The sequence below is a fragment of the Nematostella vectensis genome, chromosome 13, assembly GCF_932526225.1.
Source record: "Nematostella vectensis chromosome 13, jaNemVect1.1, whole genome shotgun sequence".
Lineage (NCBI taxonomy): Eukaryota > Metazoa > Cnidaria > Anthozoa > Actiniaria > Edwardsiidae > Nematostella > Nematostella vectensis.
In genome coordinates this window covers 6624696-6641607 of record NC_064046.1, presented here as the reverse complement: position 1 = coordinate 6641607, position 16912 = coordinate 6624696, and the positions used below count along the sequence as shown (strand labels likewise).

Sequence of the window (16912 nt, the reverse complement as noted above, 5' to 3'; positions counted from 1 at the left end):
GACAAGAAAACTGAGCGAAAATTTATTTCGATCATTTTCGATTGCGAAGTTTATATTGTGCAGTGTTACATCAATGAAGGCATCTAATTTTCTATATTGATATCACTCCGTTTATGAAATGCAAAAAATATTTGACGATTGGTGGTGAGATGACATTTCATTTTTATTGCCATAGTAAAGAGATAGGGACAGGATTCTCAAATAATGTCTGAGGCTGCTGAAAATGATCAGTGATATAATATCCCTCCGATAATCCTTAAATTTCTAGTTAATATTATTGCACATTAATTACGTAACAGCATAGAACATTTAATTCCAAAGACGGTGTTAGCAGTCCTGGCTCAATAGTATAATTAAAATTGTCGCCGAAACCTTAAAACCTGAATACCGAGCTGTATGCTAATCTCTGGGTACATAGTGACCGTATTTTTGATGTTAGAAACACAACAAATAGAAAACTGCCTCCGTAGCAGGTCAGCGAACCTTTCAGCTCACTCGTGTCTGCGTCAAGTCTCCAAGCCGAACCAAGATAGTGAAAAACTCTCAGTTTTGCCGCCTTTATTTTTAAAAGATGTCTCTCACAAGTTGTCTTATCGTCTTGCTTCTGATATTTCAAGCAAGTTCTCCAAGTGAGTGATTTAGTTGTCTTTAAAACTAGATATCAAAAGAGAGGGGGTCAAAAGGGCTTTTTCTAAACTCCTTATCTTCTTTAATTAACGTCGGATGAATGCGATTTGATCATAGTTAACGATAAAACCCTGACCTGAGGGATATAAAGGTCTAGCCTTTTGATAATTTCCTACATTTTGAATAAGAAATTTCGGGTGAAGTTTTGATCTGATTCTTCTCAGAAGGAAAGAGGCATTAGAAAAGACGGTTTATGTAAAAGTACAGTACGCTAATTTTTGCGTTTTTTTATTGCAACTGATTCTTGATTATCAAACAAAACCCTCGAGCTTTTTTCATTCAGACCAATGGATAGCAAACGTTTTTGTGTTTTTGCTTACACATATATTTTATAACTAAACTGACAATTAAAAAGAAACCGCCTTCATCACGCGAAGGTTTGAAGCAGCAATAATAAATTAAATGTATAGTATTCTTTTATCTTATTTTTTTAGAAGAGCAGTATCGAGAGAACGATACTGACAGCTTCAAACTCTCTCAGTCATTTTGCTAAGCAAACATTAGAAAGAAAAACATAGGCGTAAACAGGGAAACGAAACGGTTTTGCATAATTTTAGTGGTAAACTGGTTCAATTCATTTCATATAATCATTTTAATCGAATAGCTTATATTTCAAAGCCTTGTTCTTTTTAGACCTCAAGTAAAAAATCAATTACACCCTTTCCCTTGAAAGGGTTGAGGTTTTAGTAAAAGTAAACGAACAAAATTGAAGATCTAGGCAGGCTTTTGAAACTTCTTTTGAAATGCAAAATAACACTACACTCTTTTTTATACAACCTTTGTTAATAAGAACGTCCAGCCTGAGATTTCAACGAATTCTAAAAACATGGCACAGCCTCAACTGAAAATCAGACGTTCTTAAAAAAAGAGTACATTATAAACATGTACAATATTATTAACGACTCTATTTTCGGGGGGAAAATACTGGTTTACAGATCAGTGTACCCGGTACTCATTTGCCATTAATTCTAAGAGCCATTTATAATTCTGTCTTTATCTCCCGCTACTTTTTCTACTTTTGCAACATGTTTTGTGCTTTTTTTCGGATTCAGTCAGATTCTGCGCATGCTTGGAGACCCAGTGATCTAGTGGGTGACCTGCACTAACTGATCAAGTGACCGTTTGGGTGGCAAAATCAAGGCAAAATAAACACAGAATTGGCTTCGCACGCCACGCCAGAGAACGACGAATAATAAAATCTTTAAATGAAAATAAGCCCTTTCTGACAAAGAAACCTGGCTATCGTAAGCGTTGAATAAGTAGCTTTCTGTTGTTGTTATTTTGCCGCCAGGAGTTTAAACTGTCCTCGACTCACGGTTACCCTGAGTCACCATTTAACGGAGCCGGTGCAGGCCGCAGGAGCGAAGCTACATAGATACAGAAATATGGTGTAACAGGGTACTCGTTTTTATGGCTGTCACGCGGGCACCCTGTGTGTAACTCGCCCGTGTCATCAGCACAATAGGCAATAGCTTCGCAAAAAGTCTCCTTGATATAATAACAGCATGCGCTTTTTTTTATTACCCGAGAATGGTAAATGATAAAACCTCGACATTCTGCAAAAAATGACTTGTATTTACACTTTTTCGCGCGCTTTCGTTTGACTTTCGCTCGCAGCAAGCAAGGGGGATTTATTTTGCAATATTTCATCTTAGCAAAGTGATTCAGAAAGACTAAGGATAAGAATCAATCATTTATATATCAAATTTACCTTCACATAATCGACTATTATCGCTTTTTTCTTCCCCTTTTTTTTCTTCCTCTTTTTTTATTCTTCTTCTTTATCTTTTTTTGCTTCTTCTTTTTCTTTTTCTTCTTTTCTTTCTTTACCCCACCCCACCTCTTCTTGTGACGATTCTTATTGGGGTTACGGTGAGGTGCCAATAAAAAGGGGGGTTGTTGTGGTTCGACGTCGAACAAACCCTCAACTGCCCAAAGTGACCTTTTTGCATCAACAAAATATTTATTCTTGAAACCCCCCTCCCACCCTCCATCAAAAGCAGCCTATACGTTTCTGTGATATGTGTTATTGAACTAAAGCTTCTTTCTTTGATGTTATTTCCAAAGCAAAAAAATTCCCGATACCGTTCGATGTGTGCCAATGACATGATCATGGAGTCTTCTAGAGCTCTGTAGTTCATCCGTGGGGTAGCGCACATTTACTTAGTTTACTGTATGTTAGAACCGAAACAGTGACAAAGATACCCTAAAATACCGTTAAATTCTTGTAAAAAATGAAGGTAATCTTTAGTTATATACTTAAAAATGACCCACAGCCATTGACCTGTGTATCATTGACAACAGGCGCACAAACTTCCACGACCGTGACTCCTTCTGCAACTACGACAGCTCCTGCCACAACTACAGACGGTGTCCCTGCCACAACTACAGACGGTGTCCCTGCCACAACTACAGACGGTGTCCCTGCCACAACTACGGCCGGGAGTGCAACTGGATCAATCAGCCCGACCCCCGCTGCCTCGGCTACTGCTTCACCTGCCGCCACAGCCACGGTAGCACCGATGCCATCTTCAGCACCAGGTAAGCTTTTAAAGAATCCCACTTAGACATCAGAAGGAAATTTTTAACATGAAAGCAGCAATTAGTGCGGCGACGGTAGATAACAATAGAAACTATTCGAGAATTGAAAGTCCCTAGGTAAAAAGCACTTTGACTGATACAATCCAACGGGTTTCTCCAAACCATGACGAGGAACTTCAAGCTCCAGGATCTACTGTAGCCATCAAAGTTTGCACTTTACATTTGCCAATCAATTGTTTGTTTCTGACAATAAAAGTCTAGGTACTTTGATTGAAACTAGTTTGGATCATGCTCCAAGCGCGAGTAAGTGTTTTTTTTTTTCGGTCGCGCCGTTCTAGCGGTCGCTGTCGCTTTTTAAAAACCCTATAAAGTAGAACCTAAAAAGGAGAGTCGCTGCTCCATTAAGTGAAAAACGCTCGACGTCACGGCGTCTGAGTAAGACCTCACTAACTCGAACTCTGGAAAAGGCAAGAATCCACGGGATAAGAAAGAAAAATGATTTTTATTTATAATTATTATTATTATTCTCACTATATTATTTTCATTTCTCTTCCCAGCCGACCCGAATACCTACCTGATGATAAAAGCTACTATTGGCAACTGTTCTGACTCTACTAAGCAGAGCTTAAAAGAGGCGGTAAGCAATCTCTGCAGCTTGACGGATTAACAAATGGGGGGGGGGGGGGCTACTCTAAAATCTGATGAGAGTGTCCATGATATTATATATTCTGTGCTTAGTCTCTGCGATCCTTCGCACAGAAAATGTTTATATTGTATATTCTACATAAACAACACACAAGGTGTGAGGAGTGACGCGTACCAGTTTATTGGAGACGATATTACAAGTATAGATGTAATGTAAAATATACAAACATGTTCATGTATCAACTAGCAGAAGACTGGGGAAAAACAACCCCGGAAAAAACGACGCGTCATGCAAACTGGTAAGGTAAAGTGAAAGACGAATGTAATTAAGCTAAATATATAGGCATAAGTGAACCTCTAGGGAACGCGCAGGCCGTCAATTCCGAATGCCCAACATAAACACATTTGTCAATGGTTAGGGTTAGAGTTAGGACAATATATAATATCATATATAACGTACCTACCCCGCGACTGAAGTACCAACCGCTGACCGATCTTTTTAGAGGACGCAGCGCAATACAGAAAATCTGTACCCCGTGTAAGACAAATAATGTGTGTAGAAGACCCTACCTTATTTTTAAAGGAAAACAGTATACCTTAACCGCGACGGCAACCGAGATAGGATTTTTAACGACTCAAAAGAAAAACAACAGCAATTGTATAAGTGCTTGGTTTTTTGCGCATGTTAGATGTCGACATGGTGGATAAAAAATGCGAGAAGAAAATGCTAAAATTTGCACAAAATTAACTAAAACAAAGTCGATCTCCTGGAATATTGTATAATTTGGGGAAGTCTTTTGCGAGATTTCGCTGAATATTGAAAACAGCAATAAGCTCCCGGGGGGAGGGGGGACTCCAATAAAAACAGACTGGGTGATCGTCGGCAAAATCAATTTTTACCCTAGGGTTAGCACTTTGGGTGTGGTCAAGGCTTACCCCTAAGAGATAGTAGGATTGGAAAAAAACCCGTAAACACCCCCTAAGGAATAGCAGCTGGTCGAATCCTATACCCTGAGAGGTAACAGAACCGGAAAAATCCTTAACAACCCCTAAGGGACGAGAAATGTTATACCCTAAAAGATAGGACAATCACCCCGTCTACTTTTCTGGAGAACCCCCCCCCCCCCCCCATCCCCCGGTAAAAAGCTGTTCTTATGTGATAGGGCTACTTGGTCGAAATGTTATACTCTGAAAACTGTTATACACCCCGTCTACTTTTCTGGAGAATCCCCCCCCCCCTTCCCCCTTCCCCCGGTAAAAAGCTGTTCTTATGTGATAGGGCTATTTGGTCGAAATGTTATACTCTGAAAACTGTTATACACCCCGTCTACTTTTTTGGAGAATCCCCTCCCCCTTCCCCCGGTAAAAAGCTGTTCTTATGTGATAGGGCTACTTGGTCGTAATGTTATACTCTGAAAACTGTTATACACCCCGTCTACTTTTCTGGAGAATCCCCCCCCGGAAATAAGCTTTTATGATGTGTTTAGGTCACACATAAATATTTTTCCGGTTACAGACTGTCATTCTGCTTATTCATATCTAATCCTTATCCACAGTTTCAGACGTTGTTCCAAAACATAAGCTACGGGCCGAATAACGTGACTGTCAAGCTGACAGAGAAAGACGGCAAATGTATGATGAACGCTACCCTTCGCTTCGGCCGTGAAATCAAATACCCAATTTACAAACAAGCGTACGATGAGCTCGTCAAAGGGGAATTTGCGGGGGTTTCGTTTGAAAAAGCAACGCTTGAGATAGATGTTAAAGGTAGGTTAATACATTTTAACAAGAAGGCAAATCACGCTGCCATTCTATGCCCCCGCTCAATGGCGAGTCACACAAAGCATCCATTTTCATCGGCAAGAACACTCTCAAACTCGTAGTAAACAAATTTCAAATTCACGTTTTCCACTTTATTTTTCAGCCCCTGGCGCCACTGTAACAGAGTGGAAGGTTTCCAAGGCAACATGTGAAGGCAAGTGCTGTGGTAAGGCTGCAACAGGCGCTGCCTTGGAGCATACAAGGACTTGTACACCCAATGATAAGTGCACTTATGTACCCGTCAAGATAGATATGATGGTAGATAAGTGTGACACCACCGTGTGCAAGGATTACTGTAGCAGCGGCACACCAGGTAAGGAGCATTAAAGGAGATGTGTCAAGATTTCCCGTGGGCCACGGATCAAGTTCTTAGCGATTCCTTTCAATCCCCTCAGCAGTCTAGTCCCTTTCCGGTTTCCTCGGGATTCCTTTGGTTGATTATGTGACGACAAACTAAACCACAGGAATCCAGAACAGGCAGGGAGTAGGGTGTCCTCTCTGCTTTATTTATCGTTGTCTTTGCATTGTGGGTATGGAGCATTATAAACGCAATTAACTATTCAATAGCCACTTTGCCACGGATTTGGTTACAAGAATCAGCATCTGAATGAGAATGATTAGAATAGAAAAAGCGCGCGTTCGTTTATCCCGCGTTCCCATTCCCGAATGGAATGAAGGCCATCCACCCATTCTGCTACCTGTAGCAGAATGACTCGAATGCCATTCTGAACATTCTGAACATACCAACTATTCCCATTCCAGAATGATAGGAAAAAACGCGCCCTAAGTATGCGAAGAGTCTTTATACCATGCGACGCGCGCTACCGTGTCCACCTTTAGAGTTTGGTGAAGAAGGCCTATCAAGATGCGAGAAACGAAGTGCACCTGAAATCACTTCACTGGCCCATCAGCCTGCTGCGCAGCCGTCCTTCGTGTCTTTTTTGAATCCCTCCCTAGAGATTCAAGCGCAGAGGACAAGCCCTTAAAGAAATGTTTCTTTGTGTCTTGATAACTTGATAACTATATATATTAAAAACATTAGAATGATACGCTTTGGTGATAATGATTCATTTTGCTTTATCTTCATTTAGATTGCATCAATATTTCCATCGTGCTTCTGTTCGCAAGTCTGCTGGCTAATAAGTAAGTCTATGATTAGCACATCAATGTCTCTGTCGATCGCCATTTCCGATAAATAGAAATAAAAGCAGTAAATACCACAAAGTGCTATATTACTATCGATCTGTCGATATAATCGACAGAAAAGCGGGAGCTGTGCCAACGTGGATATTGTTGTATAAAGTTTCGTCCATTTTCACTTTTTCTCGATTTTAGTTTCACGAACGTAAATGTCTTTCCTTTTTATTCGTAAAGGGTGGAAAGTTTTAACCCTCACAGTTTTAGGGAGATTACTTAATCTCAGACGGTAACCGAACTATTTGCCTTACAGGTTCATATGATGACCAAGAGCTGTTCTTGTACAAAGGATAATACTTCAAAATTAGAATCATGTTAGACAAGAAGCAATAGAAATAGTATTTGTATCGGTTCTTTTATTTGTTTCTACTTTAATACTATTTATTAGTGTGTTGTAATCTTACAAAAACAGGGATCAGAAGGGATAAAAAGGGGGCCCGAAGCAATAGTTTCAAGAAAGGGGGGCCGGATTCATTGTTTTTCCGTAGATTTCCTTATATTCCTTTCCTTATATTTCTCGGCCCACCCCCTAGATCCGTCCCTGAAAAATATCAACTTTATGTAACTTACTTGGTGGACACTTGTGTTGTACATTATATAACATGGCTTAGAACTTAGAATGGTTACTTCTAGCTCACGCTTATGTCAGGAGGGGAGTCAACAGGGAGCCTTATAACCTACTGTCTAGGCAACTGTAAGGTCCTTATGGCAGGTAAGACACCAGATTTAAAGGCCGGCAGGTCAGAAGTTTGAACAACATCGCGCAGAATGGATATTGTTCCCCGGACATTCTCGCCGCGAGGTAATAATCAGATGCGATGTAAACATAACTACCATGCTCTAGTGAGCCCGCCGCTCAATTAAGATTGACGGTTGCTGATTGGCTATTTCGGCCCCGTAAGCTGTCAATCAACACCGCTCAGGGACTTGAACGAAACCCCAAAGCACTAACAGTTCAACAATAGGCATTGAAATTGGGGGAAATTAGAACAGAAATTGAAAACGAAGCAAAATAACAATGTTGTTTACTTTTGAAATTAATATGGACAAGCGTTGTTGCAATCAAAAACAACCATATTGATGTTTGATATCTTTTTACACACAACAAATGGGTTTACGGTCAACTCGCCACCAGTTCTTTTGGGAGTCAGATGGTATACTAGAATGCTCTAGGACCTAGGAACAAGCGCATTTTGTTCTTTGGAGGAACCTTGACCTTCGTGAAGGGGCCGCAACGAACGCTGGGTCGCTGAGCATAGAAACTGGCAGAATGTGGAATACTTTTAATAGTGACATTACTGGCTAAACGTTATTGTGCAATGTGAAAAAATATTTGGTTAATTGCTAACCGTGTTCCGTGTAATACTATCAGGTGATTAAAATTCGTTCTGTCACGTGAAATAATCGTATAAATGTCTAAACGATTGGTTAGAGAGTGTCACGTGAAACACCATAAACTGTTGTCATGATCGGTTAAAGGTTGTCTTGTGCGACCTTTATCTTGTGAGAACATTTTTTTTTCTAAATGGTCACGTAATTTAAAGGCAAAGTTCTACTTAGTCTGATTTTTTCTTTTAGTTTTGTTTATCTTAATCATTGTAAGTATCTAATAAACGTTAGAGAACGTCAAAAGGATGAGAGGGGGGTACATTGGCCATACCGGAAATGCTCGTTATAGCGCCTACCTCCCAAACGCCCAACTTCGAATTCGCGCCCTCCCCCCCCCCCCCCCAAAAAAAAAAAAAAAAAAAAAAAAAGAAAAATAAGGATGACCGAAAGCAAGGCTTTTAGTAAATTTCAGTCTTTATTTAGTGCTTTCCCTTTTTTAAAGAACAATGAGAGACGCGTACTGGACGATTTGTTGTTGAGAAGTTGTTCGTGTTTAGTTTTTTTTTTCTGACCGATGTTTTACTTTCAATTATCTTTTCAAATATAATACTTGAGAAATGAAGACATGACCATATATGAAGGATCTAGGCAGATAAAGAAAAGGACCGCTAACCACTATGGCATGAATGATATCGCGGTCGATAAAAGCAGGGGCGTAAGAAACTGTGTTTGTTAGGCGAAATTTTGAAAATAAACCACAAATTTTGGCTAAAATGTGCCTGGTTTGCAACGCGCTCTCCTTGTTTGATTAGAAAACCCGGTCAAGTTCGTTACGTAATCCCACCGTTACGTAATCCCACCTACTACCGTGCTTCTTTTCGCACATGTTAGCCAAAATTAGAGGGAAATTCTTAGTTTATTATCAAAATTTCGTCTAACAAACACCGTTCCTACCGCCCCTGCAAAAACTCTAATTTTCGTATCTTTCCAGTAATATATAGCCTCCACTCATTCAAGGTCATTCGGAAATATTTTGTTCTCGATATTGGGAGTCCTATGTGGCGCGTGAAGACCGAAGTGCACTGGACTCGGCCTTCGAGCGCGCCAAAAGATTCCCAAAATTCAAAAACAATACATTTCAGAATAACCGCGAATGAGTACCGGCTAACAGGCCTGTCATATCGTGTATCGTAAAATATATTTAGCATTTATATTGCGCTGTTATCATCTTCGCACTAAGCACTTCAGTCTCCTGTTAGCTCCCTTACCTTGAATAAGTCAATAAAGAAGATAATAAAGAAACCCGCAATGCCTCTGCCAGGAACCGAAACCTCCGTAGCAGAAGCCCACACGCCGAGGCGCTAACACACTAGAAAGCCGGAGATTCTTGATTCAAATCCAACATAACATCAGAAAAATGGATTTTACAACATATACATTTCCTATCACGCAATATACGCAATATGATGGATTTTAGTCAACAATTTGTCAAGACGCCCTTGCTTACAAAACATACAAATGACTTAAATTTATATCGGAACAATCTTTATAATCGAATGCGTGGATCCTCGTTGAATTTTAGAGCAATAAAAGAGGTCGTAAATGCAGATTACCGACATCTAACATATACTTTCAAGGCGCTTTTTTTAAACTGGTTATATTTCAAAGAAGTTTCAACTGATCAACAACAAATGAATTCCCTTTAAGTGCTATTAGGTGCAATCTGTTTCAATCTTATCCTAAGCGTTTTTTTTTATCACAATTACGCTCCTCCTGACCAAGTGAGCATTTCGATTGTTATTGGGGTTGGTATGCGTATATTAGCGATATTGGGGAATTTCCATATATAACGTTGTGGTTTTCGTGTATTTTGCCTGCTTTAAAAGTCCTTTGATAGTCAACTTGAATAAAATATTGAACGTTCGTTGACACAGGATTTGCGTGGGCATACACTTTAGTTTGGCTAGAAAAAGAAAACATAGTAATTAAATGCGTCGCTTTTTATTTATTTCGGCTGAGGCCCTTGGGCTGGACTTCAAGGCCATATATTTCAGAGAAATCCATGCTTCATACTTTTTTGATATAGGGTTTGTTTCCTGACTGTGACTGGACATCCTTCTAGATACAACATACCCTTTTGGCTAATCAAAGTGTGAAACGGATCTTTGAGCCACAAATCAACAAAAAGAAAAAAGTCCACTTTAGTCAAACTTTATTTAAACCGACAAAAGGACATATCCTATTGCACTAGTTATTCTTTATTAAAAGAATACAGGAACTGTGCATAACATTTGCAAACGGACAGGTGCGAAGTGTTTGCTTTGGGAATATGTAGACACTGGGAACGAGCCTTCAGGTTTAAAATGAAAACGCACAATAAATTCTATATACACTTGTTCATTTTATTTTTCATGGTGTGCTAACGCATATATTATTCATACGACAAAATACATCACCAATCAGGCACGTTTTAAAACCGCTTATTTAAGACGCGTAACAGTTGTCGATTATCGGCCGCCTCATCGATTTCAGCACATACGCCGTTTCGTCTCTCCTTGTGGTAAATTTCTTCATTTGAGAGAGATACTCCGAGTCTGCGGGCAGCTCTCCTGAATTTTAACAGAGGTCTAGAAATAGCTATTTCTTCCTTCCTTAGATGTTTACTTTCATCAGATATTTCATTCTGTTCCGAAGGAAGCAATGTGCGTAAGTTGGGCACTGAGTCAGAAATTCTCGCAGTCTTTTCTAGGCCAGTCCCCTCTTGTGCATCTAATAATCCATTTTGCTGGCCCTTCATTTCCTCGTCTTTCTCAGTTACCGGGTCACTAGTTTGCGAACAGATTGATTTTCTTAGACTTTTCCCATTCATGGCAGTTACAACTAAGTTCGGCATATCAGCAGTGTGATGGTTTTTCGGAGGATTACCCGTTGTAATATTTCTATCCCGTTCTTGGTTTGCGCCAAAAGTCTTAATTTCAGTCTCGACTCCAAAAGATCTTGTTATTGTTTTTCTACGCAGCAAACGCCATTGCGTCGATATGCCCGTTGCCCCTCCAAATATATCCGTCCTGGAAACGTCTCTCTGCTTTCCAAAATTATAACTATATCGATAAATATCATCACTTCTTGACGGGCTCGCGGTTGTAAAATCTCCTACCCCAAACGAAAGTTTCCTTTCTCTTCTGTCCATAACTATCAAGTAAACTCAGGCACTGGGTTGCCTGTTTTTCAATACCTAACCCTGCGGCGACCGGGAATAACCACTTTTAGAAGAACGGAAACGAAAATTTGATTTCAAGAAGACTCGGTAATGTAGTCTGTAGCTTAAACTCGTGCTTTGTCTACGGCTACAGAGTTCCGCATAAGTCGTATAAATAAAACATTTGCATCCGAATCAACTCCTTTGAACGCCTCTGAATCGAGACAGCAAAGAGATACCATTGTACAATAAGTTGAACGTGCTTTGGTCATTTAGTTTCCATGGTACTGACAGGGTGCATAAGATCGCAAATCATTAAGTTTAAAGAGATGATGAAAAGAGATGAATGAAAACAAAAAACACGAGAAAACTTTAAATGGTACAGAAAACGTCAAAACTCGAGAGATCATCAATATCATTTTTTTAACCAATATCATTAATCCTATCAAATAAAAAAACATTCAAAATGGCACATGAAGAACTTCGAAAACGGAAAAATGAAAATAAAATAATTAGTAGCAAGAGGGGAAAGCTAATTTTATCAAAGAAATCCCCATGAATCCTTCAATGCCTAATGAAGCGTTTTTCTCAGTTTCCTAATCTCGGGTAATTCCAATATTCCACTTCAGCGGGCGTAAACACGGATACCATCCACTAAAACATTAGACTTGGACTCAAAATGCTGGTTAACCTGATAATCCAAAAGACGGCGTTAATAAAATAACTAGTGGCTGCAAAGGAAGGCATTCATATTGAGGTGGCAAAGAGTCCATCTAGAAAAAGTGTTTCAGAAATACCTGATAATCCGAAAGACTACGTTAAGAAAAACAAATAAAATAACTAGTGGCTGCAAAGGAAAGTATCCGAGAAACGTAATTCCTCTATTTTTCCCTATTTATTGGGAACGTGAATTGAGGAGGTTTGCAAAGCAGGGTTTTCTAGGGTCTAGCTAGTTCTCTCGCATCGCGTCTATTTATTAGGAGCAGGGAACTTGCACCTGATTGTGATTTTTAAAAATCTTAAGACAATTATACAGGATAAACAAAAATAACCATACAGGTTTATTAAATAATATTTGATCTATTCAATAAATACAATATTATGACATGCTCATCTAACATGGAAACATATTTCATTCACTTAGATTTCCCATATAGGCTGTACGTTTATTCAAACTTGAGAACAGTCCAGTTTCGAACTCTATTATGCCCGCTTGACAAACTTACTAAGGATGCATTATACGGTGCAAACATCGTTTGTAGCGATAATTCCTTGGGAATTGGAATAAAACAACGCAAAAACTTGTGAATATTTCATGATCTCAATGCTAGTTGCGAACAGTGTGCCTGAAACCGAAGACTGTTTTACGGGTCCTAAGAGCTTATGCTTAAATAGATTATCTGAATATGATGATGATGTCACGAAAAGATAGCTCATTTCTGCCCATTAGACGTGACTGAAGTTAACGCTAAGAAATTACTATTTAGATGGAAATTAATCAAAGCTTGACCAACAATGACCGGTATTTCTAATCCTTTTTTTGGTGAACTTCAAAAATTGTGTCTCTGACAAGGATTGACAAGGATTCCTTAATTACACCTTAAGTGAACCAAGGTAGGAGCAATGTGGGGGGTTTGGGTTTATTTCTCAATTAGTCCAGAACTCAGCAACTCAGCATTAAGGACTCGCTGCTTGAGGCCCCTTTTGTTTGGCCAGGCGACACTCCAACACCCACAGCACATAATACTCGATTAACGTTAAACGCGTTATTACCGCGGATTGAACAACTTACTTGACCACCACAGAAATAACAGAGTTCAAACAACTAAAACACTTTTGTTCTTTGAACCCTACAACTGGTTTCGAAAAAATCAGCTCGTTTTTGTGTGGGCTACCTTTGGTAGTCCCACATATTGCTATTGAATGCGTGTAAGTAAGTAAAGTGAGTGCGATGTGAGTAACAATAGAAGTCCAAATATAGTCAGCGAATCCTGTATCCGATTTCGTATCGATTAGTTTATGGCCCGATGTCACGTCGTTCCAGCACAAGCTTCATTGTCAATGATTCTGGTTTTCAGTTATAATGATCCCAAAACCAGGGACCGCGGAGCGTATTTTGAAGTTTCCTTGCGATAAACCGCTGTATTTTCAATGATAAACAATAACAAAGGAGTGGGTGATTGAGATTCTTTAATGATAAATTATCAGTGCCATAGCAAGCCTTGAAATATTGGGGGGGGGGGTGGTCGATACTAAGACATTAAGAAAATTTGGGGGCACGGCCACGCCCCTACTGGTCATTTCTTATACTAAATAAAATGCTGTGCACTTTCTCGATTGTTCGACTTATGTTAGGGTTGGCACTTTTCCACGAATTGTTTACCACCAATTACCAAAGGTATGCGGACTCTGGGAACAAGATTGCCATTAATGTTGCATTCTGATCGGCTAAGTTCCAAACAATTTGGAAATAACGTAATACTGTAAAATGTTAACACTGTACTTGCGCCAATTTCTAGAAAGTTTCTCTCTTGTATTGTAGCCCACACATGTAACTAATGGGTACCTATTTTTATAGTTCCAATTAAGCAAAGATAAGCTAAAGACCTAGCTAGTCGTGGGGGTTACTTAAAAGCGAAAGTATCTCTTCCCTTTTGTTGACCTCGAGACTTACGTTATCATGTCATGCTTTGCTGACCTCGAGACTTACGTTATCATGTCATGCTTTGCTGACCTCGAGACTTACGTTATCATGTCATGCTTTGCTGACCTCGAGACTTACGTTATCATGTCATGCTTTGCTGGAAAACGGCTAAAATGTAGCAACAGCTGGGCTGTTTGAATTTTCTTTTGTTTATTCTGGTCAAACTGCATACACTCTTCCATCATTTAAAAGTTCTGACGTCATGTGTACGTGCGTGTTTTCAATAAGGCGCCAATACTTGTTGGCTAATATTTTTCTGTCTCGCTTTATGATAATCGAAATTCTCAAGGAAATACCAGCGTAAACAAAATTCTATTCAGAATATAAGGGACTATAAGAAAACAAGTCATGATTTAAAGGGTTACGGAAAAGTAAATTGTCCCTTAAGGAGGTGTTCTTGCTATGCAGGTTAGAATTTACATAAAATTAATGGAGTTCCTTCATCCGAACATAAAACTGCCCTTAAAACAGGGTGCCTTTTTCATTCAAGCAGCTGTCCCTTGCTGTCTCTAGACGGGAGTTGTGTATGTTGTTTCTCGCCTTCGCTCCGATGGATTTTCTCTGTTTTTTTCTCCCTCAACAAAACCTAACAATCTAAGCTGTGTTTCGTGATTAGACATGAGGCTCCTTCTATGCCTTCGAATCGACCACCTTGTATTTGCTCTCTCGTTGTATTTGCTCTCTTCAGCATTTCAGCCGCAAGGAGGGTGATAACCTTCCCAAATTTTCCTATATAAATTTTAATTAAATACTCTTGTCTCCTTTGAAAGTAGCTCGTGGTCAATAAACTGCCATTGCGATATATTACAATTAAAAGAATTTTTCCAATCCATTATATTGCCTATAGTAAGAATTTAAGTGTGTATTAGGCAGAAACGTTAAAAGAAATTCGTGCTCGAAAAATTCAACGTTGAAAAAAGGGACCCAAAATCTCCAGGAGTTGAACCTATTATTGCCATGGTAATTCGTCGGCTATACGAGTACTATTACTTACCTATCATCAGCGCCTTCCGTTCTTATACAAAGTGGTTGAAGTGACACAAAGACTTTAGTCAATAGTATACACTCAAAAAGGCCATTTACAGATAGTCTGCATAAGTAATCAATAAGTATAAAAGCGGTGTTGCTGAGAGAGGAAAGAAGAGTTTAGTTTTGATGTCTTGACCAGACGTATTATTTATGCCATGCCTTATTTTGCATGTATGTGCATTATTAGGGCACAAATAAACGATAAGTAATTGAATAATTATTTTAGGATATTGTTTGTCATAAAGGGCTTATTGTTTGTACAGAGACGCTAACGTTTGTAAGAAGCACGCAAATGACTTTCACAAAATACTATTGTTTGCACTTGCTGTAATAAAAATGTTAATGAACATTTCGTTTACTGTATTGATTGTGAGGTCTTGTATTATTGATATTTTGTTTGTATTATTGTTATGTATCAACGCGCAAATGAAAATAGATTTTTATTCCTGGTTTTTGAATAGTGTAAATGAATGTGAAGAAAATGCAATTGTGTGCACTCAATTATGTAAAGCTCGTTAATGTATTTCCTTTTAGTTCGAATTTACTTTCGCTTAAATGACAGTACATCGGCGTAAATGTTTGTATTTTTGGCTAAAATGAATGCGTATTTCTCGGTAATGAAAAACAAAAGGTGTATTATTTATGCCATGCCTTATATATAAGATTTGCGTTTACATTCGGCGTTTGTCGCTTAGTCAGCCGCCATGTTGTGTGAAAAAATGCATTCATTTCCATCGGCTGATTTGAGAAAAATATTGCGATATTTTTGATCGAAATTGGCAAACAACACATAAAACTATAAAAATCTCGAGATTTCTTAAACTAATTTGTGTCCAATTTTGGATAAAATAAGAGGAAGGGTGTGCCTGACAAGGTCTTTTAATGTAAATTGCCCGAAAACAGCAATAACCGTAATGATTTGAGGGGGCGCTTATTGGAGAGGGGGCGTTTATTTCATTTTGGCGAAAAGTACCGGCTTCTGAATAGACTGAGAACAAAACTTGCGTTTATATGAATAGGGAAGTTGAAGGAATAATAAATAGGCCCGTGTTGTAATGTGAGCATGTTAATGCGAGCTAAATTCACAACGTTCAAGTGGTGCATTTGTTGAAATTTATTCAGAGAGAATGGAAAGGGCGGCGCTTATTCCAAAATTCGAGGTCGAAGGGGGGCGCCTATTCGAATCATTACTGTAATCAACAGTTGGGTTATAACAAATGTAGCTCAAAAAAGGTTTCTGATCTCAGATGGTTTGAAACCTAGCTCACAGGGTTTCAGAAAGAACCTCTGATAAAAAGCTATTTTTGAAAATTCTAGAAAATGTTGGTGAACTACTACATAGCATCTCCCGACATGGTGTTCAAACAGCACGAGCCAGCGTTGCTCCAGCAATGTCGATGCTGTCGCGAACGGGGCTTTTAAAAAACGCTCATGTATACTAAACTATAAAGGCGTACACTCTTTTAAAAGAACATTTTTTTAAAGAACGTCCAGGCTAAGATTCCAACAAATTTTCAGAACAGGCTAAGAACATGCCAAGGCTCAGCAGAAAAAAATCCTTTTTAGTCCTGATGCGTTCTAAAATGCAGAAACAAATTTTGCTCATAGTAACAACCTTATTATTGCTATTGATCTTTATAGTGTAATTCTCTTCAGTTCTTTATAATTCGTTGGGTATTAAATTCTTATATACACTAAAATTTAAGAATATCGTAAAGAACATATTCAGCCTTAAAATGTCTCAAAATAAGAACGGCCCT

The 16912-nt window shown here is 38.9% G+C and overlaps 1 protein-coding gene across 2 annotated transcripts; it reads left to right on the top strand.

The window, feature by feature from the left end:
• Positions 1–350: 350 nt before the first annotated feature.
• On the top strand, positions 351–8523 carry LOC5501755. Of its 2 annotated transcripts, XM_048721079.1 has the most exons (8): positions 351–629; positions 2992–3060; positions 3109–3228; positions 3786–3865; positions 5430–5640; positions 5798–6007; positions 6786–6837; positions 7145–8523. In XM_048721079.1, the coding sequence occupies exons 1-8, from the start codon at positions 572–574 to the stop codon at positions 7152–7154; spliced, it is 810 nt and encodes a 269-aa protein (XP_048577036.1). In that variant the 5' UTR covers positions 351–571; the 3' UTR covers positions 7155–8523. The 2 variants fall into 2 exon arrangements, with proteins under 2 accessions (XP_048577036.1, XP_048577035.1); XM_048721078.1 differs by having other exon boundaries at positions 355–629; positions 2992–3228.
• The last annotated feature ends 8389 nt before the right edge of the window (positions 8524–16912 follow it).

Excerpts from the sequence above, each read along its gene's own strand:
- LOC5501755 (XM_048721078.1), top strand. The coding sequence starts at position 572 with ATGTCTCTCACAAGTTGTCTTATCGTCTTGCTTCTGATATTTCAAGCA. Across the intron at positions 3,229-3,785 it reads GATGCCATCTTCAGCACCAG|CCGACCCGAATACCTACCTG; the intron begins GTAAGCTTTTAA and ends TTCTCTTCCCAG. Across the intron at positions 3,866-5,429 it reads AGCAGAGCTTAAAAGAGGCG|TTTCAGACGTTGTTCCAAAA; the intron begins GTAAGCAATCTC and ends CCTTATCCACAG.